The sequence below is a fragment of the Gossypium arboreum genome, chromosome 6, assembly GCF_025698485.1.
Source record: "Gossypium arboreum isolate Shixiya-1 chromosome 6, ASM2569848v2, whole genome shotgun sequence".
Classification (NCBI taxonomy): domain Eukaryota; kingdom Viridiplantae; phylum Streptophyta; class Magnoliopsida; order Malvales; family Malvaceae; genus Gossypium; species Gossypium arboreum.
Window position 1 is genome coordinate 8,269,041 of NC_069075.1, and position 25,725 is coordinate 8,294,765.

Here is a 25,725-nt window from a genome sequence, read left to right on the forward strand (position 1 = left end):
ATTTCATTAAGTATTTCTTAAAATAATAAAATTAATCTAATAGATTTTGTAGCACTCTTATATTGATAACCCTAGAAATATGACAAGAAATTAAAAATTATGGTTATTTGATTTGAATCAATTTGTCTAATGAAACCCAAAACCGATTATGGTATTGATCTGAAGAAAGTCATTAGATCAATTGATCCGAAAATTGGTACAAAGTGATTGAACCGAGCTAAAAATCGATCGAACAATAATTTTTAAATTTCTTTTTATTTTTATGAATTTTTTAATTTTTTATTTAATTGAAACATATGGACTAGTTGAACTGGTTGGACCAAGAAATCGATGGCTTGATCATATTTTCATCCATTGATCTGAAACTAGAAATCTTGCTAAAACTAAAATTAAGATTACCATTGTTTTCAAATAAAATAAAGTGGACAAAACAAAACTACGAAAGCGTAGACAAAAATCACAATTTTATGGATTGAAATAAATAAATAGAAACAAGTAAAATCAAGAAATATTATTGAAGAAGCTACAACTAGTTCGAAGGCTAACATTGTCGTCGTCGTTGGCAAAGCAAAGATTTGGATTGAAAAAATTGAGTAACAATGTTAAAAAAAAAAAGATTTGATTTGAATATTCGAATTTGTTATCTATAAAATTGAAGTGAATTTGAATAATATATGTTAAAGAATTAATATTTGCATCCGTTCTAAATTCATCACATACAAAATGATTTCTTGACTTGGTATTATGAGTCAACTCAACATGAACTCAGTTATGAAATTACTAAAATATCTTTACTTTAAAGGTTAATTAATATTATTGTAAAGGTATTTTGTTATTTCATACTTTTATATAATATTTTAAATAAAACAATTTGAAAAAATTATTTAAGAATCAAATACAAGACCAACAATTCAAATAAAATCTCTTACCACTCCACCTATAATCATTTGTTAAAAAATTTAAAAATATATATTTTTATATAAAATATTCTTATTCACCCACATCGTGGGTGTAACAAAATCTAGTATTATTTAAAAGGTTGACTGAGTTTATATCACCTATTAATTGAGTTTTAACTCGGTTGAAAAATTATCGAAAATTCATTTTTATATAAAATAACAAACATTATCATGGGGACATTTTTTTACTTTTATATTTTATGTAAAATCTAAAAAATACATCTTATAAAATTTAAATCTAAGATAACATTTCACCTAAAGTCTCGTTTATTTTTACATCAATTTTTACGTAATCTATTCCAATGCTATAATTTAGTAAAAATTAAATATACCTTTCAAAATAAAAAAATATTTAAAGTTTAATATTAACGTAATTAAAATGGGTTATGTGATTATCTTTTAACAATTGTTATTTTATGAGGAAGAGCATTAAATGTAATTAATAATTTTAATTTATATATATATTTAAACGAGACATTTCATTTTATTATACATCAAAGAGTAAGGGCTCTTCACCCATTAAATTCAGTTGAATTCAAACTTTCAATGATAAGTGCATGAGTATTAATCCTTTAATTATATATTACCAAAAAAGTTAATTAAAAATACACAATACACGTAAACAATCTAACCCTCAAAAGAAACACCAAAAAAAAAAACCTAAACCCATTTCCCTCATATTCAACATGATAAAGGACCCCAACCTCCGCAAAAGATTAAAATATGTTATAAGTTCTTGTATTTTTAAATTTAATTTATATATTTTAATTTTCAAGAGTTCGATTCTTTTATTTTTCAGATTTCAATTCAAATTCAATTGTTAATGCTATTAAATTTTTGAGAAAAATTTGTTGATTTGATATTTTGAAATTAAAAATACTTACTTGACAAATATGTAATTAAAAATAACGTTATAATGAATTTGAATTTAACAAAAATAATAATAATTATAACATTTGGAACTGAATTTTGAATTTTGAAAAATATAAAGGTTATATTCTTGAAAATGAAAGTACACGGACTCAGGTCTAAAATTTCAAAGAGTACAAGTACTTGTGGCATTATCATGCCAAGAAAAAAAAGCGAAAATGAAAGGCAAGGAAAGTGGATGACGGGAAACCCGAAGGGTGACAACCACCTACGCACCACTATCGGAAGAAGGCATGAAGCCCTCTCCCAAAAGTTATCCATAACTAAATTGACAAGACAGAAAGACCAGTGACAAAATGACAAGAGAGATTGAGAGTGCAAAACGAAGCTAAGAATTTTTTTGAGGCGATATTAAATAGTATATTTTATAAGAGCTAAAATATAATTTTACCATTTAATAGTTTATATTTTTAAAGGAATAAATCAAAATTTTATCATTTTTAGAGAGTTAAAGTGTAATATTACTATGTACTAATTTAAAATTTCATAAATTTTAAAAAATCAAAAATAAAAATTTCTATTTTAGAGAAGTCAAGACCTCTGCCAACCCTCTAGTGTTGCCCCATAAAGGTAAAAAGAGGTGAATCAACAACACAAGTGCTGACCGGTTAAAAACCAAATCACAATATTTTACAAAAAAAATTGAATAAATTAAAATAATATGATGAAAAAGTACATAAAAAGTATTCTAAAAATTTTAATTGTTATTTAAAATTATCAAAATACTTTACATGAAAAAAATGCAAACATGAATAAATATTATCACCTTCTCTTACCGATACATGAATGTATATTAAGGGTTAGTTTTTCATTATCTTTTGAGGAGTGCGGTGAGAAAGTATTTTAAAAATTTTAACTTAAAATTTAAGTGTATTGTATTGTTGTTAAAATGTGTTTTTGAGAAATGAAATGTCTATTTTAGGCGTGATATTATAAAATAAAAAATATATATTTAAATAATGTTAAATTTCATTAATATTACAATATTTGAGGAAAAAATAACAAAACAACATTATTAATATTTTGATATAAAATATAAATTTAAATATTTTAAAGCAATTAATGTGAATTGTTAATAAATTATATTTTAATATTTAAAAATATTTTAATAAAAATAACCCTATATTCAATATAAATATTATATAAAATAAAAGTTAAAAGTAACATTTTACTTTAAAATTACTTTTCTATACATAAAAGTGCATTATTTTTATTGCTTATGATGCAAAAAGTGTTTTTTGCTCTAAAAACATTTTAAAATGCAATGGAAAAACAGGTGTAAATAGCTGGAGCTTCAAAAAAAAAAATCGTATGACCAATTTAAGAATTTTCTTTTAAAAAATATAAATAAATAGAAAAACTTTTTCCTTCAATTTTTCTAATTTATTTAATTTTTAAAAGAGAATAATGAGTTTTGCTACCAGTATTTAAGGAACCAAAGCTACACTAAACTGACAAACCTTTCAAACAACAGTTATATTTTACGTACAAAACAAAACCGAAGATCAAAGCACTCTTTTTCCAAAACTAAATCAATGGCTTCTTTTCATTTTCTGCTTCATTTGACAATTTTCCTCCTCCTTTTCCATCAAAAATTTTCTTTTCCTTCCAAACAAACACTCTTTTTACCTCTCAAAACAACCCTTGGTCGAACCCCACTTACCTTTGCCCGTAACTCTAAACTTTCCTCCTCCGCCGCCACCAACAAGCTTGGCTTCCACCATAACGTTACTTTAACAGTTTCTTTATCCGTCGGCTCGCTGCCACAGAATGTCACTATGGTCCTCGACACTGGGAGTGAACTCTCATGGCTTCACTGCAAAAAAAATCCCAACTTAAATTCCTTTTTTACCCCTGAACTTTCCAAGTCTTACATTCACATCCCTTGCGCTTCACCCATTTGTAAAACCCGTACCCGAGACTTATTCGTACCCGCTTCCTGCGAACTGAATAATAAGCTGTGCCACGTGGCTGTCTCTTATGCCGACGCTTCCTCAATTGAGGGAACTCTCGCGTATGAGAATTTTGTAATAGGGTCCTCCATCCGACCCGGGTTTTTATTCGGGTGTATGGACTCAGGTTTTAGCTCGAATTCAGATGAAGATTCGAAAGCAACCGGGTTAATGGGCATGAACCGTGGGTCCTTATCATTCGTGAGTCAAATGGGTTTTCCCAAATTCTCGTACTGTATATCGGGTTTTGACTCTTCTGGTGTTTTACTTCTCGGCGATACGAGATTCTCGTGGCTTAAAACGTTAAATTATACTCCTTTGATTCAAATATCCGATCCATTGCATATTTTGATCGGGTTGCATATACGGTGCAATTAGAAGGAATTAAAGTTGGGACCAAAATGTTGGACCTACCAAGATCCGCTTTTTTACCGGATCACACGGGTGCGGGTCAAACAATGGTTGATTTGGGCACCCAATTTACTTTCTTAATGGGTCCGGTTTATAATGCGTTAAGAAACGAGTTTTTGCAACAAACAAGAGAGGTTTTACGAGTTTTTGAGGATCCGAACTTTGTTTTCCGTGGAGCAATGGACTTATGTTACCAAGTTGACGAGTCACCCGGTACGAGTTTTTCGAATTTACCACGAGTTAGTTTGATGTTTCAAGGGGCCGAGATGAGCGTATCGGGCAAGAGGCTATTTTATCGAGTACCCGAGATGAATAAGGGGAGTGATTCAGTGTATTGCTTCACATTTGGAAACTCTGATCTATTAGGTATTGAAGCGTTCGTGATTGGCCATCATCATCAACAAAATGTGTGGATGGAATTTGATTTGGTGAAGTCAAGGGTTGGATTTGCAGTGATCAGGTGTGATCTTGCCGGTCAACGGCTAGAGATGAGTTTTTAAAATAAAGGAACCCACCAAAGGATTAAAATGGAAGAGACATGTTTTTTTGGAGTTCAGAATAAAACCCACATAGTCCAATCATGGCCCATCTTTATAAATAAAGATGGACCGTTGACCGTACGACGTATGGTCTTGATTGAAAAAACCATGGGACTTAATTTTTCATTGTAATATTTAATTATATTAAAAAATTTGTATCCATATTTTGATTTTATGAAAACTTGTGTTAAATTTTAGCTGAATTTATGTAAATGGGAATTATAATTAAAAATTCTGAAATTAGAACTTTTATTAAATGCATTTATTATGTTAGTGTTGATGTCATGCTAGTGCTCGAGTTTTCATATCGTGTAACATTATCAAGAATATGTAAAAACCCTAAATAGAAATACAATGTATGTATTAAACATGTGTAACTGTGTTTGCCAAACTAGTCATGCTCGTGGTCGTGTTTTCATATCGTGTCTAAGATTACCAACTATAAGTCTAATCGATTAACTAATTTCTGGAAGGGCTCTAATCAACAAAGTAGCTAAGCACCAAAAACAAGAGGGCTATAGTGACCATTTTCCAACATTACCAGTATGCAATATCACCATTAATATGGCTGACATGAAACTTTATCAGTTAAAAATTTGTTTTTTTATCAGTCTATATCAAATATAAAATCCTTCTTTAACTATTTGCCTTTGCCCTTACCTTTTCCTTGACCTTTCTTGGCCTCCAACTTGGCTTGAATACGAGCGGCGGCAGCAGCTTTCGCTTCTTCTCTCTTCTTTTTTTCTTCCTCCTTCACCGAAGCAGCAATTTCCCTCTGCTTCTTCAGCTCCCTGATTTTAAGTTTAACGAATGTTAAAACAAAGTTCTTATTGTTCCATGTATTAGACAAGATCTATGCAGAGAGAATTATGCAAGAATACGAGCAGAATAAGGTGCGGGAAAAGAAATGCAACTTACTCTAGCCTAGCTCTCTCTGCCGAAGCACTACCAAGACTGGAACCTTTGCGTGGCCTGCAGGACAGTAACTCCACCTCGAAGATAAGGGTAGCACTGTATACAAAATATGAAATCACATTCATTCAAAGGAAATTAGAGAAATACAAATGGCCCAATTACTAGGTTAAATACCCTAGCAAATCACAATCATCCTGACTATTTTACTCGGACTCAGGTGGAAATAGGATGAAGATATGCTCTGAAACAGGTATGTTCAATTTTTTCTTCTACGTTTTTTTCATGTATTTTGAGGGCCCTTAAAGGGTTATATCCCATACCATGCCCGGATATGCATTAGATGCGGATATCGGACACCGGTACTTCAAGAAAAGAAGAGTCTGAATCTGAACAAAATAGGTCCTAACTATATCTGTAAACAAAAGATAGTGCTAATTCAAGATCTCATATTTCGGCCATCATAGCCATTGACAAGCCAATTGCATTATAATAACAATAAAAGATGAAAATAAGAATCAAGTACTTGGGTGGGATATCAGGGGGAGATCCAGCAGCACCATAGGCATACTCTGGCTTGCAAGTTATTTTCGCAACTTCACCAACCTGCCGAAAAGGGAAAAAAGGATATGTCAGAGAAGCCTAAATAACTTAAAAACGACATAGAGAAATTATATTTTGACCTTCATAGTTTTTAAAGCAATGTCCCAAGCCTGAATAACCGTGCCCTTTCCAAGCTCAAAGGAGAAAACAGAGTTATCTTCATGTGTTGTATCAAAAACTTCACCAGTTTCAGCTAGGGTACCTTCATAATGAACTGTTCAAACAACAAAGAAGCAAATTTTACAAATCCGGAATCATGTATAAAAATAAAAGAAAACGAAATTTCAAGCTGACCAAACACATTATCATTTCCGGTGAAATTCAGCAAAGGTTTATATATGAATGGATGAATAAAATATCACTCATCGTAGAAACCAACTGTACACTTCATGCGAGCAACAAGTGCATACCATCAACCATCGGAAGATCCTCGGAAGGGGCAAGCGCACCTGCTTTGGCTCTTGTTACAATCTTCTTAATAACACCTCCATCACCAGTCAAATCAGTTACATCATCCATTGTGCTTAGACTTTTAAAAACCTGATCAGGTAAGAGAAACAAGAGTAAAACAAAATCAACCTTTTTGAATCTATAAGGATTAAACAATCATTTCAGTGATACATGGACAATAAAAACAATCCCATGAACAGAGAACCGGATGATGAACCTTTAGAAACAATTCAACTATGAGTAAATGTTATTGCCCTACAAATAAGAATATAAGGTAAACACCCCAATCAACGGACAAGAATTTGATCATTCCTACATCTTTATAAACAAAAAGAAAGAAAATTTGGCCTTTTCACGCAGTGCAGAGTCAATTATATGGATCATAATGCCACCATGGTACCTTGATTTTAACATCAAAATCAACAAAAATTTAAGTAAGGCAGAAGAAAGAAACATACCAATTTCACTAATTTCCTCGCAATTTTCTCTCAATATTAGGGATAAATACATAAAACCCTGAATCCACAGCCCTAATTTCTTCCACCATTTTTCACATCAATTTCCCCGAATGGGAAATGTCAACTAGTTACATAATTTGGTTCTTTTCTCTCAAGAATTGTAATGGAAAAAGCAAACACCTCCCAAAATAGCCAAAGTCATTAACTTTCCTTCCACTCTAATTTCAATTTTAAAACTACAGTGGCCTAAAACCCTAGGTAAAAAGATCAGAAAATAAAGAATTCCTTAACTCACCTGAAATGGAGCAAGGATTGAGGATCCGAGTAGTTATCGAGGGATTGGTTATTCGGGTCGGGTCGGAGATGATTTTTCGGGAGGAATCGCCGTCGATTCTGGTGGCCATAAAGCTGTCAAAGTGGGGTTTTCTTTAGGGTTCGGCTGAATAGATAAAAGGAAAATAAAAATTAAAATGGAATTCCGAAAATGAGAAGGGAAATGAGATTCGGACTCGCGCTCTAGAGCGTGGAATACACGATGACTTTGAAATTACTAAATTAGACATGATCAAACATTAAAATTAGAAAAATAATTATTATACAAAATTACATTAACACGTTTATATTTAAAAAACATCTAACACAAGTATAAGAATCTTTTAAAACATTTATAATATACGCATAGTATTTCTTACGTCAACTAATTTGAAAAAATTAATGTGTTTCTCTTAATATTCATTTTAATATTTTATTATATTTTTATAAGACGTTTGTCGATTCCCTTAATTTTTTTTAGTTTAAAATCTCCACTGATAATTCACCAAATATTATTCCTGTACTGTAAACTAAAATACATTCAACATGAGACACATGTTAGCAAGCGAGTTGTGAATCTAATTTTTTAAGAACTATTTATCACTTAACTTGTGAATTTAAAATAAAATATTAATTTATAATAATATTTATATTTTATTAATATTTATATTTTATAATTAAATTTAAATATTTTTAATTATTATATTGTTATTCTAGCCAAATCAAGTTGAATTATAAGTTTTTTAAGTTTCACTAAATAGACTATACTCAGGGGTGAAGTCAACAAAATTTTTGGGGTTAAAATTAAATTATATATTTTATGATCGTAAAAATTAAATTTTATCATGTTTAATAATGTATATCTTTATAATTTTAAAAGTTAAATTAAATTTTATCATTTTTAAAGATTTAAAAGTGTAATTTTACCATTAATAATTTAAAATTTTATAAAATATGCCCAAACAAAACTAATTCTTAACATATACATAGGCCGGAACTAAAAACCAATGAACAAACAAAGCACTATGTGCAAATTGTTAGAGATGTTGAGAGCATTTTGCGTGGAATAACGCGCGATTGTATAGCGTGGGTATATGAGTGATTCTGTTTGTTATTGGGAACTAGGGACAAATTGATTGATTGGGAATTTATTCGACTTAATTGCTCTACACATACTACAACTGCGACCTCATTTTAATTTGGTCCTTAAATTTTAAAATATTCTAAATATATCACTAAACTTTTAATTTAATATCAATCAGGTCCTTTTATTATTGAAGCCATTAATTTAATCATTAAATGGCATGTAAAATCTTATGTGACATAATTTAAAATGAAAATTTTAAAAAAAGTAAAATGTTAAAACATAACTTTAAAAATTAAAAACTAAAAATAAAATAAAACCGAAAAAGAGAGAGTGAACAATAGGTTTTTATAAGCTTCAAAACTTTAAAACCAAAACTTTTACAACATATATTTTAAAATATTCATTTTAAATTGTATAACATAAGATGAGACGTCTCGTTTAATAGTTAAATTAACTATTTTAATAACGGTTTTAAATTATATTACATAAGAAGAAACTCTTTAGAGGTGAAGCTAGAAAATTATTTTAGGAAGCTAAAATAAATAAATAAAATTTAGGAGGTAAAGTACAATTTTACCATTAACTAATTTGTGATTTCCTAAAAAATAAAAGCCCCTGAAACTTCCAAAAGTTTGAAATTTTTGTTGAGAGTTAGCTCTATTTATAGATTAAAAAATTACTTTTTGATTATCTAACTTTAAAAATTATAAAATAATTATTAAAATATTCAAAAATTTCATTTAAGTCATTGGGCTATTAAAACCGTTGTTTTATGACATTTTTTGTTCGTATCGCCTATACCAATCAAAAGCTCTCATTAACATTTTCTTCTACAGTTCAGTTTTTTTTTAATGAAACAATTTTGAACATCATGAATTTGCGAACTTAAATTTTAAAATTCACACACTTTTCTTCTTTGATCTTCGGCATTGACTGTCAAATCAACTTAAATCTAAAAAATAATATTCTACTTGTCAATGAGTACTAATCTACTATACTGATCATCGAATCTCCAATGAAGCCCACTAGCCAGATTCTAAAAAAAAGCCAATGACTTAAATAGTTTTTTTAATAATTCAGTTAGCTTTTGAATATATTTCATATGTTACTTGAAAATAATTCATATTTTTCTTAAACGAACTTGAAGTCTTGAATTTTTAGAGTTTTTGGAAAATTTGAATTAATTATACTATAATTTTAATCATTATTAATTTTCTAATCCTTTATATGGATAGTAAATTTGATTTCGATAAGGTGAAAAACAATAGTAACAGTGAATAATTACTATAGCGGTGAGATTGGATCTTGTAATAGTGAGATAAAAATCAAAAGTAAAATATGTGTTTAGATTCAAATGTAATTATATCGGTGAAGTGAAAATAAAAAGTTACTATTAGAACAATACATTAAAAATATATATAATAGAAAGTTTAAATTATTTTATTTTTATGAAATTATTAAAAACATGTAAAATTATAATTTTATTTAATAAAACAATATCTATCACAATATTTTTATAAATAATAATTAATTGTTTTGTAACCATTTTAAATTATTTACTATATTAAATGATAAATCATATTTAATTATTTTTATAGTTAATCATAAGAAATACTAAATATTATTTTAAGAAATAAATCTAATAAATATTTTATTATATTAAATATAATTTTTAAAATTTTATATTTTAATTCGAATCTAAACTTAAAAAATTAATATAAATACCAACTCGATCCAAATAGGAAGGTGCATTTGAGCATAGAAAAGTGTGAAACACACTGAACAGTGTGACCCAAATGGAGCCTTTAAGACTATTTCAAACAATTTGATACATGACATGGAAGGATAATATTTAGCATTTACATTTTTATATCAAATGTAGCATTTACATCATACATTTTACGTCACATCATTTTACCACATACTCATTCATCAATTCCAATAAATAACCAGGTTTAAACATTTAATCATAAACACTATGCACTTAAACCCAATTTCATGTTTTTGTTTACTTACTTTAACATTAAATTCACAAATTTAATTAAATAATTCAATTAAATTTTTATCTAAACATCATATATATTTATTATAAAACTTAATTAAATGATTGTCACGAGTTAAATGACTACTAATTTAGATGAAAAAATAAAATATCTTTATTTTATAAAGAAATTTTGTATCTTTTATATAAAAAGCACACAAGATAAGATTGGAACTCATCTGAGTACCAACTAGGTCAAGAAAAATAAAAATACACCCTTTTACAAAAAAAAAATAAATAGTATTATTTTAAGGATGTTTTTGTCATTATTTTTATCTTTTATATAAAAAAATACACACATAACAAAATTTAAACCCAGTTTTTATTTTTATACTTTATCATTTAACCAAAGTCTCATTTATTATTTATATTTTAAAATATATATACACACATGATATGAAATGCATAAATTCATTCAACTTAAATAATTGTTTAGTAGAAAGCAACCACTCCAATTGACTTAATTACTAAATTCTACATAAAACCGTGTGTGAACTTCAACAAGTCAAATGCACACATATTTGAACCTAAGTATTAGATTCATGCATATGTCTGATAAAAAAAATGATAATTTTCTTTAAAGAATTCCTTTTCAAATATATAAAGGTTTCTAGAATGTCTTATTTTCTCAATGAAAGCTTTGGTGATTTGGTCCAATCATATTCAGATGTGGAAAACATTATGCTCGGTATTTAGATTTGAATGTATCTTAAGTCTAAAAGATGGAAATTTTATAATATAAAATCATTAACGAAGTAATACTTTGTTGCATTTGACTATGACTAAATATGACAAATGATTGAGATAATATCAAAGTAAAAATGCATGCATCAATACCACTAGCTACATAATGAAAATCGGTTAAGATATTAATTTATTAAATCGTTAAATAAATTATAAAAATTTATAAAAGTATTTGAAAAAAATTTAACTAATTTATATCGGTTTTGAGTCAATCAATCTAATACCTTTTCTCAAATCAATATTTTAACCAGTTATTGATCCAACCAATAAGTCTAATGCGATTCAAACTGTCATAGCTACATCAATATACATATATGAACAAATTTAAAGAAAATTTTGAACTAATAGATATAGTTTTGTTATTTATTGTATTATTGTTTTTATCATTTTATTTCTTTTTCTTGTTTAAAAGAATTATGATATTAAAAAAATAGTTTTGTTGAAATGTCTAGTTATATAAGTTTTTATATATACAAGAATATAATGATAATTTTATATAGCGAAGCGAGATAAATAATTTCGTACTCACTATAAAAAAAAATTCATCCCACCCCTCCTCTCTACTTTCCAAACAAAAACATCCACTCTATTCAAAGTGGACCAATTCAAAATCTATCGAACGGTTGAGGTTTTACGATCCCTATGTTCAACACATGTGATACAAAATTATAATAATTTTTAAAAATCTTCCAAATACATAATTCTTTTTTCTTTTTTTAAAAATTACCCATATCAAAGACATATCGGAAACTTACCATCAAAGTCCGAGTAACTTTGACTATAAAATTTACAACTTTGAAGCAAACACAATAAGCACTATTTTTATGCATACAACATACTTAAATATCATTACCATTCCCCTAAACAGCGACGTTTTAATATAATTACGCATCTGTTTCGTTAAGAATTTGGAGGTGTGTAAAAGGCGTTATCGTTGCTGCCGTTATTCCCGGATATATTTTACGTGTTATGAGCATCGATGCAATGACCTCCAGCCATATGGTAAACGCCGAAACGATCTGGTACATGTTGCATTTCAGCCTCCAACAGCATGAGAATAAGCACCAGCAATGATCTTACATAACCTGGTTGGAAAATACGACAAACGGTCGTCAATATCAAGTTTTGTTTTCAGGAATTTGAGTTTATGTGTATGCGTGTGTGTAAGGGACGGAGTGAAGCGGATAGATCACCTTATCTCCGCCTATGTGAAATCCGTCACTGGATTGTAACCATCAAAAAGGCTGCAGCTGATTTTGCAAGACTTTGCCTTTCCGTGAGTAGTTGAAAAATATGCGGTTACGAGGCAGGCACCCAACACGAGTGTGCATAAACAATCCGTCCCTTCCACCCTTGAAGCAACCAATGGTTATCCTCGTCGATTACAAAGTCCTTGTGGTAGCTTGTATTGACTCTCTCCTTTGCCGTCTTCATCATCTCCTTATCCAGAGGCAACTGTCTGAACCCGGCCCTTGTAGTCCGGACCTGCCATTGCTTGTATGTCTCCGGCCTCTCAATTCTTTCAGCACCTTCGCATGCAATGACATTCATAGCCTCCCAACCAAATATCTCTCTCTCGATTAGCATCCGTTCCGGAATTTCACGGGGCACATTTGTCTCAAGCATATCGAATAAAGTGGAATAATGGAAGAGAGCCTCCCTGAATCTCGTAATAAAGAATGGAGCACTGTAGGCACCGTTGACAATCCCTAGTATGAGAACATCGGGATGCAATTTCCTCATCAAGTTCAGAACTTTATTCCTTGGACTCTCCACAACCACAGTCTCATCGAGCAGATTCCGAAGCCTGTAAATGCAGTTTACAATAAGCACTTCACCACTTTCAATCTTTATGTCCTCGATCTGAATGGTGTCCCATTTTTGTGCAATTGCATGGAACTCGAATGGAACTTTGAAAGTCTCAGCATAGTTTGCAAGACGACGCCCTGTCTCCTCAACCCTTTCTGCTGGCCGGAAACCAGGTTGCGGAAGATCAATCCCTGTGATCTTTAGTTTAGGTGGTCCCCCTGGTCTAGTTGAGAGACGCCGTATAAGACAAGGCCATTGGAAGCCATATAGAATACCGAAGTCAATAATGTGAAGCCTAGCTGCATTTTCTGCAAGATTCATTATCGTCGTATTTGAGAAGAAATCCGAGAGCTTCCTAAAAGGGCATGCAGCAAGAAACAGATGGTAAGCTTTCAAGACGTTAGCAGCTGATGTCGGTCTCGTGAAAACAGGATTGTAACTCTGGGTCCCGGAGCCAGCTAAGCGTGCCTCTAGACCATCGACAAAATAGTGGGCCAACCGTTGCATCCCATCACCCATAGGCGAAGAATGCTGCCTGATTTGCTTCAGCAGCTCATTTGCACTCCTCCGATCATCGGTCGCAACAGCTTGTGCACAAAGAGTCAACAGAGTCCTCAAATCCACCACATTCCGTTTACCTTTCTTTGCACGTGCCTTCCCACCTGTAGGACCTTTTGACTGTCCGTTCTGCTGCACATTCTTGTTTGTTTCGTGTTGCAAAACTTTTTGAAGGTCGGCTAAGCTTTGACAATTCAGTAACACTGTATCAAACATTTCCGGGCTTACAGTGGATTCAGTATAAACCGACGACTGCTTGTTACTCCTGCCGTTGTATAAATTCACATCCTCGGGATAAGGCTTCTTCTTTCCCCTCGGTCTGTCTTGCAATAACTCATTTTCCACCTTCTCTACCACACTTTTAGCCTCTTCCTTCACCTCTTTGAGAAACAGTCCGTCACTCTCTACATCGACAAACAAGTTTCCGCGATTCGGAAGGAACCTACTTGCTTCCTCGAACCCTTTTCTGAATTGAATGACTGACTCACTATCACCAAATATTTCAGGAAGCCGGGGAGTACTCACCGGAGAATCTGTAAAGCCGTCTACGAGACTACCAGCACTGTTCCCGGAACTATGGGATGAATTGGCCTGAGAACTGTAGTTTAAAGACATTTGCACGCCTAAATCATAGTTGCATGGAAGATTGAGTAAGTTACCGTCACCACTACTACAACTGCAATAACTTTGACCACGAAGTTCATTTGAGCTTTCATGGTTTTGATATTTCAATTCGGGTTCCAGAGAAGGTGGATACTGTTCTCCAAGAACCTCATAAAATGATTTCTCGGCAGCTTGAAGGGCTGCCGAAGACTCTTTAAACATGCAGGTCTTATCTTCCATATCTTCCTCCATTAACATCTCACTTATGTACTTAAGCACTACGTCACTAAAGTCATAATCCTCGGGCTCGTTCACACTTGCAGAAGGCAGCAAATTTATCGGAATCATAGCAGGTTGCAAAGGAGGAATACCAGCAAAAGTTTCATTCTTAAACCCGTTATTAAAGTTCGGGCTCGATATTGCTAACAAAGTTTCATCATTTACTCTGAATCTATCAACAGAACTGTAAAGCCCCTGCAACGACGGATCCATGATGATACGCTTCACAAATCAATAAAAAAACCGAAACTCGAATTTCAGAACTATCAAAGCTCTTCACTTTCAATTCAAAAACTGACAACCCAAAATAAAACCTAGGAAAATTCCAACCTCAAATCCAACACCTCCCCTCTAGGTACTATTCCTTGTCCAAAAAACCAACACAATTTCCAACAATAAACTACTATGTTCCTTCTCAAAAATACCTAAAAAAATCAAAATAACACAACATCAAACATAAAAAGAACTGGATTCTAAATAAAAAATGAAAATTCTGGGCATTATATTATCAACGAGAACAGCAAATAGCATGTTTTTACAATATAAAACATTTTTTTATAAAAAAAAATGAGATATTTGAACAGTAATGAATAAGGAAACTTAAACAAACATAAACCAAAACCCAGATTGAAAATGATCATTTCAAGAACAAATATAAGAATCAAACTGGGAGCACACACACATATATACCCAAAAACAAAAGATTCTTTAAGGGTTTAAAAGTCACACAACCTTAAAAACACATCAAAATCTTTTACAAGACAACCTTAAAAAAAAAAAAACATCAAGCTAGTTTTACTTTTAAAAGAACAGAGAAAAGATCAATAGAAGTAAAGTACCTGAGCTGAGAATCTTACAGAGAAAGAGAGAAAAGGGGAGACAAAGGTTAACCTTTGTTGGAATTATAAAGAAAAAGAACAGACTCAGTGGACAATAAGAAAATTAATTTTTAAATAGGGTGATGATGTTGGTTGAATCTTAGCCGTCCATTCATTCCTAAATATAGTATTTGATTTCATAAGATTGGTATTTCTTTTTCTTTTAATTAAGTCGTCTCTAAAAAGGAAAAGAGTTTTTTCTGACTTTTTTTTTAGTCTAAAACATGTCAGACATGTAAGCTTATTTTAGATATTTCTAAAATTTTCCTGTTAATCCAAAAAAAAAGCATTATTCATTTTAGCAAGTATTATAAAGTTTAGATGTAAAAGAAAAAAATTATATTAATATTACAAATCATTATTTTTAAATGGACCAAAAATATAATAATATTTTTATTAAAAATGAAAACCATAGACCACAAGACACATTATACATTTACTATCTTATTTTATTATAATACCGTAGTAAAATAAAAAGATTTATACAGTAAAAAGTCAGCACAAATTAAATTAAGTATACAACTATTCTTTCTCTAATCAACTTTGATTAAAACAAAATTTTCAAGTAAAATTTATATATTCTTATTTTGTTATTTTACTATTGTTCTACTTATAAGTATCAGCGGATTTTCATTATTTTACAGTAATATATATATATATATATACATAACTATCACTGGATTTTCATTTTATGATTTTTAATACCATAACTATTATTTTTATCCATTTTATTTCGAAAATTTACCGGCATCCAATAACAATGTGGCAATGTGCCACATGTCATGTTAACAATGTGACAGATCACATTTTTGTTGGCAATTTTTTTTATTTATTTTGTGGCAAAAGTGGAACTAAAATAATGGGATTGAACCAAAGTTGAACAAAAAAAAAAAAAAATCAAAGTGAAAAAGGAAATGTAGTTTAAGGACCAAATAGTGAATTAACTCTTTAAAAAAATATAAAACATACTATATTTATTTTAAATATCACACTAAACACAGATTAACATTCTATAATTTTATACCCCACTTTGAAATTAAATCAATAATATCTGTGTATTAGCCTTCTTGCCATCCTCATCATTTAGCACTAGTGCAAATCAAAAAAGAAAATTCCTAATTAACACACTAACCTAATCCTTTACATTAATTAATCATAAATATCTTGTCTTTGATTCCCCTAACTTCATTGGATATGAATTACAAATTTAAATCAAAAGAATGAATAACCAAAAAGTACTGAAAAATGTGGTTAGTGGACTAATCTTATTTCATCTAATCATTTTATTTGCAGAAAGTGCCAATGGCTCCCCCACCATGAAAAAACCAGGCCAATAAATCAAGTGAGAGTGCAACATTACATAAAATGTAAATAATTTGTACAATGTTTCATGTCAGTGTGGCTGTGTGTGCTTTTTGTTTTCCTTACATTGTACCGATTGGGACACGTGCAACACCCTTTCTGTCAGCTTCAGTGGTGTCTGTGATGCTCGGAGTTCCATGACGATGATGGTGAAGCTTGCTTTGCTGCTTTTTAGCTTGATGCTGAGCCCAGTAAGCATGGGCAACCAAAACTCTGTCCAGGAGTTCCTGAGGTACTGGATCTCCTCGCCGTTGTTGCAGGGAAATCTTCGCCGTGTGAACCAGTGTTTTCCATTTATCCTGAAGATGGTAGCGATAATTAGAAACAGTTGATACAGGTATTACCGATAAGAAACTCCTGGTTGTACAAAACATGTCGCTTAATCCATACCCCAAATGCATATATAAGCTCAAAGATTAGTTACCAAAATAGAGTTTGCAATGAAAATAAATAATGAAAGCATTGGTTAACGAGGCTTATCGGTCTTGGGAGACCAGTATGGCTTCAGCTAATTCACAACAAAATTTTACAAGCTTTTGCATAGGCATCTGAGCACGATAGATAAATAAAAATTCAGTAATCGTCCTGGTCGTCCTGGAGTTGATCGGTTTCTTTCTCAATGGTACACCCGGGCCTGAGAAATCTGCTCTAATGGTTATCGTACATGGTAAGTCCCATTCATTGCCCATATCTCTTCATTGAACAAGAACGAGAAGAAAAAGATGAGTAACGTTACCTTCAAATTCACATAAGTCCGATGGTCAGCACTCTCAAAAGCTCGCAATTTAATATCACGCCACCTACATAAGAGAGAAAACGAAATTAATCTTGAATATTTATAATTGCATCCTCTTCAAAGAGCCAATCCAACAACTATTTTTACCCTCCTCCGCAAACCCATGAAAAGAAATAGTAGTGCTCAGTAGAAATGTGAACAGAAACAGCGGCAGCATAATATATTATACCTTCCAGTACCAATCTCCTCAACTGCCTGTACCAATGCTTCGACTTCTGATATGGAAAACGGCCTCCAGATTCGACGCTGTGCAAGCTCAGATTTTTGGAATTTCTGGTTGACTGCGACAGCAGTTAGTGCCTCAACATTTGTTGCTGGAACTGGAACCGGAACCAGAGCCCTTGACTCCAACAGGCTTTGATCGGTTGGCATGTCAATTTTGGAGGAAACAGGTTCATGGTCAGTCGCAGGATTTTCTGAATTGGTCAGAAAAGGTAGGTTGGGTGTGCAATTCGGAATGCCAGTATTTACAGCTGGAGCGGCCAGAGAGCTGGAAACCAAGCAGTAATCAATCAACAGTACAACTAACTCACAATATAGATACATGAAATAGAGTGATATGAATCAACAACCAGTAATAAAACAACCTATCATAAACCATAAAAAATCACCTCGTTAAATTTTGCAGGGCGGCGTCATATGATAATAAAAGAGGTGGTTCTTCAGAGCACATGGTTGGAGGAGCTTTTGCAGGACCAGGCTCCAAAGTGAAACCGAGAGCATCCAGATTATCATCACAGGAAATACCAGCCTGTGATAGAGCTCTGCTGTCATCTCTCACCTTTTTCCCTTGAAGGAGTAGCCCAACACGTATTCCACCTCCAATTAAGGCTGTCACTGCCTCCATTACGGTCCTCTATTCACATTTACATAACATCAATGGTAAAAGTTAGAAGATATGGACTAATAAAATAATTATATTAACCGATGTACAATAAAAACACAGCATTTATATACCTTCAGTGAACCAACAGTTGCAGTTTCAGGCACCTCGATGTAAAGTTCTGGAATCCTAAAGGACTTGATGCTAAATTTCACTGTACAAGAGAACAAATCCAAATTAGACATTCCCCAAAACCAGAGCAAAAAATATATGCAAGTAACATGCAACAGTCTATCAAAAACCATCTGCACCACAAGAATCCTTGAGCTGGTAGGATGCTTGATGAGTGATGACCTGTAAACACGGATGATATCCCACAGGCAACACAGCAGAATAGAATAGTTTTGAAAGACTAGTTACATCCCAGTCCAGAAATCTTTAAACTATTAAGTGCTATAAAGACAATTGCAATAGTGAAGCACCTCTATCTGACATTGCAGCTGTGCTACACTTATCACCATTCATATCCTTCTCAGGAGAACTAGTAACGCTTTTACGGTCAAAGATCTTCCTCTGTTTATAAAGCATGTCATACTGACATCTGTGGTAGTTGTAGTATGTCTTCCGCTTGCAATACAGAGGCCTTTTTCCTCCTTGAAATATATGAAACACAAAAATCAGCAAGAAATAACTTGGTACTTCAAAATAAGATGCACAAGAACTTTGGTTAGAAGCAGACACATAAAGAGTGACATGCTATGAATGCTAAAACTATTGGAACCACTCACCAAATCTAGAATGTTCAAAATCTTTCAACTTTGCAGCAACTTTCCAGTATTTGGATGTCAGCAACTTCCTTATTCTTCGGTCTCCGATATGTGTTGGAGGTCTAGAAGCCTTAAACCTCTTGCTAAGTCTCTTTAACCTAGAAAAGTTTTCTTCATCATCTCTACTGCCTAACTTAATATCATTCCTACGTCTTGTAAATGGAACACTAGGAACAGGGTCCCGACGTGATAGCAATTTGACAACTCTATCAAAGTTAACGGGATCCTTTGGAGGGCCTTTATTAGCAATATTTAGAGCCTGAGTCTCCAAACCCGTAGGATCTCGCTCTTGTTTAAATGCATTCTCAGTTTTACCATTATACGACTCCCCAAAATAAGGGGAGTGACCATCTACATTACCCGGAAAACTCCCATACTTTAAATCGCCATTGATTTCCTCTGAGCAAGCAGGATCCGTCTTTGTCAAAGTGCATTCCAAGATGGCATTATTTTTAGCACATCTGAAGTCCTTCGAATCATCACCATTTTCAGTAGTCAACTCTGAGGCAGCAACGCTTGCTTCACACCTTCCTTGCTCAAAACATTTGGGTTTCAAAGGCTTATCTTCGTACTGGATTTCCTGTTTAAAACAATTTTTACCTATAGAATCACATTCATGTCCTTCTGAAGCATTGCCCGAAGCAGAACTTTCACTCTCCTGCAGTAGCTTCCCAGCTAGAGAAGCTAACATTTCGAATGCGCAAAACTGACTTTCCTCAACTGTACACTTACTTTGACTCCTCCTCTGTAATCAACAATGACCATAGTTTTATACATCAAATTAGAACATCAACATGATCGAAAACTAGTACAAGATCAACAGCCAACCTTAAAAGACAATGTAAAAAAATCGAAACATACTCAAACCAATCGAGGACCATAGTTTTATCATCAAGTTGGAGATCAAAACTAGCACAAGTTCAACATGCAACCTTAAAAGACGAGGAACAATACAACAAAACATACCCAAATGGATTGTATTTTATAGATCGAGTTAGCACATCAACAGGATCAAACAGAACCTTAAAGGACAATTACAAAAAATGAACCATACCCGCATGGATCGAGGGGCTCGGGGTACATCGTGGACATTGAAGGCATTGAATCCATAATCTAACCTCTTCTTAAACACCATATCACACGCATGCTAAGGTAATTCAATCCCTCAACAAGAAGAAAATATTCCAGACTCAAATTCTCTGCACATAAACCAATCCAAAAATAGAGTAGCTCATATATCAGAAAAATAACAAAGATAACCACAACAAACCTTAATATATATATATATATATATATCTGTGTGTATAACGCAAATTAATTTTGCTTGATCACTGAAAAAACAAAAGAAAATTCAACGGCCAGAATTTTTTTAAAATGAACATATCAAATTTACGGATCCTAAAATGGTATATTAAGAGAAGAATACAGTTGCTTAGCTTTGATCAAATTCAAATTTCTGTTAAAATTAAAATTTCCACTGTGAAATTTAAATTAGAATTGATTGAAAATCTTGAACTTAAACAAGAAATTATACAATTAAACAAAGCAAAAAAAAAGGGTTAAATTCTTATTCTCTTTGTTTTTATTTTTTAAATAATTAGTGGAAGCTAAAAAAATCCAATAAAACTTAAAATTCAACCGAAATTCCAACTTTGGCACGATTAACATTTTCGAAGCGAAAAAAGAAGCTCAGATCTCGATCCAAAGTATAATTCGATTCGAAATTTAATCACGTAAAGCCCAATTTTACTCACAATTTGGCGTAATTCAACGGGAAATTTAAAAAACTCCAAATAGTAAACCATAAAAAGGACGATACCTTATAATTCAAGTAAAAAGGTTCAAGAACTTACCTTTTGAATTGAAAGGATCTTCAGTTCTTAAATCCCAATATATATACACACACATATACACAAAGAAAACAATTAAAAATGCAATACTTTTAATGAAAATTCAGCTGAAACAAAGATCAGATTTTTATTTTTTTATTTTTTGGTTCAGTTGTTGTAATTTGAAACGAAGAATTTTTTTTACAAAAACCCTTCAAAGCTTAAGAAATTAAAAAAAAAAAAAAAACCGACATTACAAAATAAAAGGCTTAAACCCATAGTTATTGACCAAAAAACCGGTTGAGCCGGTGGATTAGAGATTGGTTCACTGGCAGTTGAAGGTAATTAAACCCATAGTTTCCAGCTGTCAGAAAACTAAAAAGGAGGAATTACCACGTGGCAGTCGATTACATACCGGATAAGATAAAAAGGATAAATTTTTCCATAAGTCACTGTACTTTTGTAAATTTAGATTTAACCCCTATACTTTTATTTCTAGGAAATTAAACTCTCTACTTTTTCAGATTTCAAAATTCAGCTGTCTACTTTTCAAGTTTCTGCTAATTTAGTGCAGAATTCTGACGCTAGCCTGGTGTCTATGGTTTCATAGAAACCTGTTCGTTTGGAAGCAAACAGATGCGCCAGCAGCTGTGATTGTCAACCAGGCTGACAGGTTTTTGAAGAAGTGGCAAGATGCTCCGACTGTTTTATCCAGGGGGCAGTGCGTTCCGTCGGGAAGGAGCAGCAGTCGAGTCACTTGGGAGAAGCCGGCTGATGGTTGGGTAAAGTGCAACGTTGGCACCGCCATCTCTTCTACATCGGGCGGTTGTTTTGCAGCTATTGTTCGAGATCATACTGGGTCTTTTATCCGAGGTTGTTTAGGAACGGCCCCTACTGTTTGGGAGGTACAAATGGCTGAATTGGTGACCATACGAGAGACTCTCTCTTGGTTGAGAACACTAAATTTTGGAAAGGTAATTTTCGAATCGGATTGTGGGGATGTTATAGAGCGTATAACTCTTCACGGCATGACTTATATGAATTTAGGCTTGTTCTTCAAGACTGTTTGACTCCTTTCGGTGGACTAAACGAATGGTTAAGACGGCTCACGAGCTCGTAAGAGTGACCTTATCTCGATGTCTCTCCCACGTTTCTTTTGCCTATTTTTGATACTGATATTTCTTCTTTACAGACTGATAATATTCAGAGAGATAAACCTATTGCTTTAGATTTTTGGTTTTGTGCTATTGATATTTTTCAGAAATCAACCTGAGTTAACAGTTAATTAAACACCGATCAATATGTAAGCCTATGTTACATTTATGACTTTGTAATGGGCCAAATCTGCCCGGGCCCAACAACTAAAAACCAAAATTTAAAAAATAAATAAAAATTAAACCAAATTAAATGTCCACAAGTTCAAATTATATATCCCAATTTCAAACCCAAACTCAAATTTAAAACTTAAAATTGAATTAATCCTAGCCCAATACTCAATGGCCCAACAACTAATAGAGCCCGATAGGCCTAATCCTTTGAAAGTTCTTGGGAACCCTAACCCTAGCCCCATTCGCTTGGCGCTGCAGCAGCCTTCAGCATCCTCCAGCACTACCATCGTTCGCGCCTCCACGTCGACACAATCGTACCATCTTCGTACACCGCCACGTTCCTGCAAGCAGACAAGCAGACAACAGCAAAATAGAGACAAAAAAGGAGCAGCTTTTTGTATTCTTTTTCTTTTTTCTTCATTTTTTTTTTTACTTTCGGCTTCAAAAGCCAAAGCCAAAGAATGTAATCAAGGGAGGCACACTTCGCATATTGTAATAGAGAAAAAGGCTATCAAAATCAAGAGGTGATTTCCGATTTAAATCGCTGGGCACTTTTTTATTCTATATTTTTTTTTCTTTTTTCTTTCTCTTCGGCTTTATTATTTAGTTCTTGTTGTTTTTTTTATTTTTATTTGAAGACACGAATAAAAAAGGCGAAGGGCTTACCTTTTCGAACGCGCCATCGAAGTCCCTAGTTCCTTTGTCGAGATCGGAGTTATAGAGGGGATTTTGGGGGTAAAATCGGCGGTCCATGAGGTAGGGATCCAAGTGGGGTTAACTAGCGAACAGATCACCCTCCGTCGATCACCGTTTGGGGTGGTCAAATGGCGGCTAGGGTCTTTTGAGGCTTGGTGCTAAAGAGGGGTAAAAATCGGCCAAATGAGAGAAATTAGGGTTTAGCTTTAATAGAGGCTTGAAGAAATGGCCAATTGCCTCTTAATCCCCTGCTATTGTGGATTAAAAATGAAACGGCACCGTTTTAGGGGAAGGGACCGGCGCATTAACCCGTTCCAGGACCATGATCTGCGCTTTTTCTCTTAAAATGGGTTATTTGTGTAGCAGGTCCTTCCCCTTTGCACCGCATTATGATTAGCTCCCATTCGCATTTGATTTGTTTTGATTTCTTTTGAATTTTTCCCAAAATTTGAGCTCTTTTGCATTTTAGCCCGTATCTCAACGCAGTGTTTCGGGATCAGGGAAATTATCAGCTTTGGTCCCTGTGAATTCGCGCGTGTTGCGTATGGGTCCTTATTTTAATATTAGTAGTTTGTTTTATTTATAGATTAGCCCTTTCATTCTAATTGCATTTTAATTAGATCCTTTTGATTTGTATAATTCATTTTTTATTATTCGCTCGATTTTTTTTATAAATGTATACTTTTTTTTTGAGTTTTTAAGATGATTTTGCCCTCTTGACATAAGATCTTTATTTCAAATTTTTATCATGTTATTTTAAATTTTTTTTTATAATATATCCTTTAAATGTTTTTATATACTATTAAATACATGTAGTTCATGATAAAGTTGGATTTTTATTCTATATATCTTATTAATTCTATGATTACTTCACATATATTATTTCTTTCGAATCTATTTGCATATATATATATATATATATATATATCAAAACCTTATGTATATAAAACATATTTTATCATACTTTTTTTGTTTTTAAAAACCTTTCATATTTTTAATATTCCTTATTGTATGTGTATGGTCTATTTTGATATTTCATTTTAAAAAACATTTTGCACATTTTTGAATTATTGTATCATATAATCATTTTAAAATTTTCTTCATCTAATTTTATGTTTAAAAGATTCATATAATATCTTATCTTCATATATCAATATTCATATATACATATACATGATTTATATCGAATTACTTATTTAAATCCTCTCTTGAATATGTTCATATTTTTTTTTACTTATATATATTCTTTATTTCTTTTAAATCCAATTTTGGTATTATATATATATTTTGTTTATATTATTATTATCCTCTTGTATAAGCGTTGTTTATATTAAGCTTTTTATTTCATGAACATTAATTATTGTGGATGAACAAATCTTGCTTCAAATTATTTTTGTACAATCACTAGTTTTGTAACAGTCTAATTTTCAGTGGTGTCGGAACAGTGATTCGAGATCACTAAATCCAACAAATGAGTAGGAAATATTATTAATTTAGTGAGTATAAGTTAAATGTGAAGTTAGGAAAAATTTTGAAATAGTGAAATGTACAAAAATATATATTAAAATAATTAGAATTGAAAACAATGTATCGAGACCTCGAGAATTTTAAATCGAGCCATAAATATTTTTATAAATATTTATGGAGTGTTAATAAGTTAGTATTAAAGTTTCGGTAAGAAATTTTAAAGTACTGATAGCTAATTGAACAAAAATGACTAAATTGTATCAAATGCAAAATTGTGGGAAATGATTAAATAGATTAAATGATAAAAGAAAGAGGGTTTAAAAGGCAAATAGACCCAAGGTCTATTTGGGCTGGACGGCAAGAGCATGAAATCACCAAGAAAATAAGGGAAAAATTGGAAAATTGCAAAATTTACTTAATAAAGCTAGGACTAAAGTGGAATTATCTAGATTTCTCTTTATTTTTCTGCATTCTCATCAGCAAAAACACCATGGAAGAGTTCCCTTAAGCTGGTTTTTCATATTTTTACTGCAAGTAAGTTCAATTCTTGATTATTTCTTAAAATTTTTGTGTTTTTGTGACTTTTACAACTAGGTCCATTTGTTGAATTCATTAGTTATTGATTCTATGAAAGAAATTGAAAGTTTCTATGAATATGTGATGGAAGTATATGATGATTTGATATAGAATTAGAGCTTTAAATTGTTTATATGCTGATTTTATTGAAAGAATTGAATAGAAAGTGAATGTTTGGGACCTAAATTGTTAAAAAGTTTGAAGTTAGAGTTTTATGTGGAAATTCTGAATTTCAATAGTTATGAAATAACTTATAATGTCTAGGAAAAGTATTAATTGAGAAAATTAGTTTAATTGAGGGGTTAATTAAGTAAGGACTGAATTGTATGAACTGTGAAATTTGGGGCAAAATGAAAATCAACATTTTGCACTAAAACAGTTTTGGACAGCAGCAATAGTCTAACTTTGAAAAATCTCCAAAAATTGTAGAAATCTAATTAGAGGATGAATAAAATATGAAATTAAAGCTTATTGAGTCTAGCAATGGAATTGTAAA

At 32.0% G+C, this 25,725-nt stretch overlaps 3 protein-coding genes and 1 pseudogene across 8 annotated transcripts; 1 reads left to right on the forward strand and 3 right to left on the reverse strand.

The window, feature by feature from the left end:
- Positions 1-3,348: 3,348 nt before the first annotated feature.
- LOC108485993 (aspartic proteinase PCS1-like) lies at positions 3,349-4,767 on the forward strand (annotated as a pseudogene).
- Positions 4,768-5,285: 518 nt separating this feature from the next.
- LOC108484340 (peptidyl-prolyl cis-trans isomerase FKBP20-1) lies at positions 5,286-7,664 on the reverse strand. 2 transcript variants are annotated; one of them, XM_017788092.2, is made up of 6 exons: positions 7,510-7,664; positions 6,717-6,846; positions 6,387-6,520; positions 6,230-6,309; positions 5,710-5,802; positions 5,286-5,582 (listed from the first exon to the last, which is right to left on the reverse strand). In XM_017788092.2, exons 2-6 carry the CDS (start codon positions 6,823-6,825, stop codon positions 5,432-5,434), a joined length of 567 nt encoding a protein of 188 aa, XP_017643581.1. In that variant the 5' UTR covers positions 6,826-6,846; positions 7,510-7,664; the 3' UTR covers positions 5,286-5,431. The 2 variants fall into 2 exon arrangements, with proteins under 2 accessions (XP_017643581.1, XP_052885947.1); XM_053029987.1 differs by lacking the exon at positions 7,510-7,664 and adding an exon at positions 7,215-7,444.
- Positions 7,665-12,057: 4,393 nt separating this feature from the next.
- Positions 12,058-15,620, reverse strand: LOC108486740 (scarecrow-like protein 14). Of its 4 annotated transcripts, none has more exons than XM_017790945.2 (3): positions 15,487-15,620; positions 12,592-15,072; positions 12,058-12,483 (listed from the first exon to the last, which is right to left on the reverse strand). In XM_017790945.2, the coding sequence occupies exon 2, from the start codon at positions 14,858-14,860 to the stop codon at positions 12,698-12,700; it is 2,163 nt and encodes a 720-aa protein (XP_017646434.1). In that variant the 5' UTR covers positions 14,861-15,072; positions 15,487-15,620; the 3' UTR covers positions 12,058-12,483; positions 12,592-12,697. The 4 variants fall into 4 exon arrangements, with proteins under 4 accessions (XP_017646434.1, XP_052885924.1, XP_052885923.1 ...); XM_053029964.1 differs by having other exon boundaries at positions 12,592-14,842; positions 15,487-15,589; XM_053029963.1 differs by having other exon boundaries at positions 12,592-14,869; positions 15,487-15,578.
- A 1,170-nt stretch (positions 15,621-16,790) lies between these two features.
- On the reverse strand, positions 16,791-23,487 carry LOC108486199 (telomere repeat-binding protein 3). 2 transcript variants are annotated; one of them, XM_053029965.1, is made up of 9 exons: positions 21,187-23,487; positions 20,388-20,532; positions 19,295-20,078; positions 18,989-19,159; positions 18,641-18,720; positions 18,295-18,539; positions 17,853-18,173; positions 17,624-17,687; positions 16,791-17,186 (listed from the first exon to the last, which is right to left on the reverse strand). In XM_053029965.1, exons 2-9 carry the CDS (start codon positions 20,466-20,468, stop codon positions 16,950-16,952), a joined length of 1,983 nt encoding a protein of 660 aa, XP_052885925.1. In that variant the 5' UTR covers positions 20,469-20,532; positions 21,187-23,487; the 3' UTR covers positions 16,791-16,949. The 2 variants fall into 2 exon arrangements, with proteins under 2 accessions (XP_052885925.1, XP_052885926.1); XM_053029966.1 differs by lacking the exon at positions 21,187-23,487 and adding an exon at positions 21,153-21,178.
- Positions 23,488-25,725: the final 2,238 nt, after the last annotated feature.

Bases quoted from the DNA above. Each gene is read 5' to 3' on its own strand.
- LOC108486199 (XM_053029965.1), bottom strand. From the start codon at position 20,468: ATGGTGTTTAAGAAGAGGTTAGATTATGGATTCAATGCCTTCAATGTC. The intron at 19,160-19,294 runs GTGAGTGGTTCC...ATATATTTCAAG, and splicing joins TTTTGAACATTCTAGATTTG to GAGGAAAAAGGCCTCTGTAT. The intron at 17,187-17,623 runs GTAACGTTACTC...TACCATCTTCAG, and splicing joins GGACTTATGTGAATTTGAAG to GATAAATGGAAAACACTGGT.
- LOC108486740 (XM_017790945.2), bottom strand. From the start codon at position 14,860: ATGGATCCGTCGTTGCAGGGGCTTTACAGTTCTGTTGATAGATTCAGA.
- LOC108484340 (XM_017788092.2), bottom strand. From the start codon at position 6,825: ATGGATGATGTAACTGATTTGACTGGTGATGGAGGTGTTATTAAGAAG. The intron at 6,521-6,716 runs GTATGCACTTGT...TTGTTTGAACAG, and splicing joins GGATCTTCCGATGGTTGATG to TTCATTATGAAGGTACCCTA. The intron at 6,310-6,386 runs GTCAAAATATAA...CCTTTTCGGCAG, and splicing joins TTGCTTTAAAAACTATGAAG to GTTGGTGAAGTTGCGAAAAT.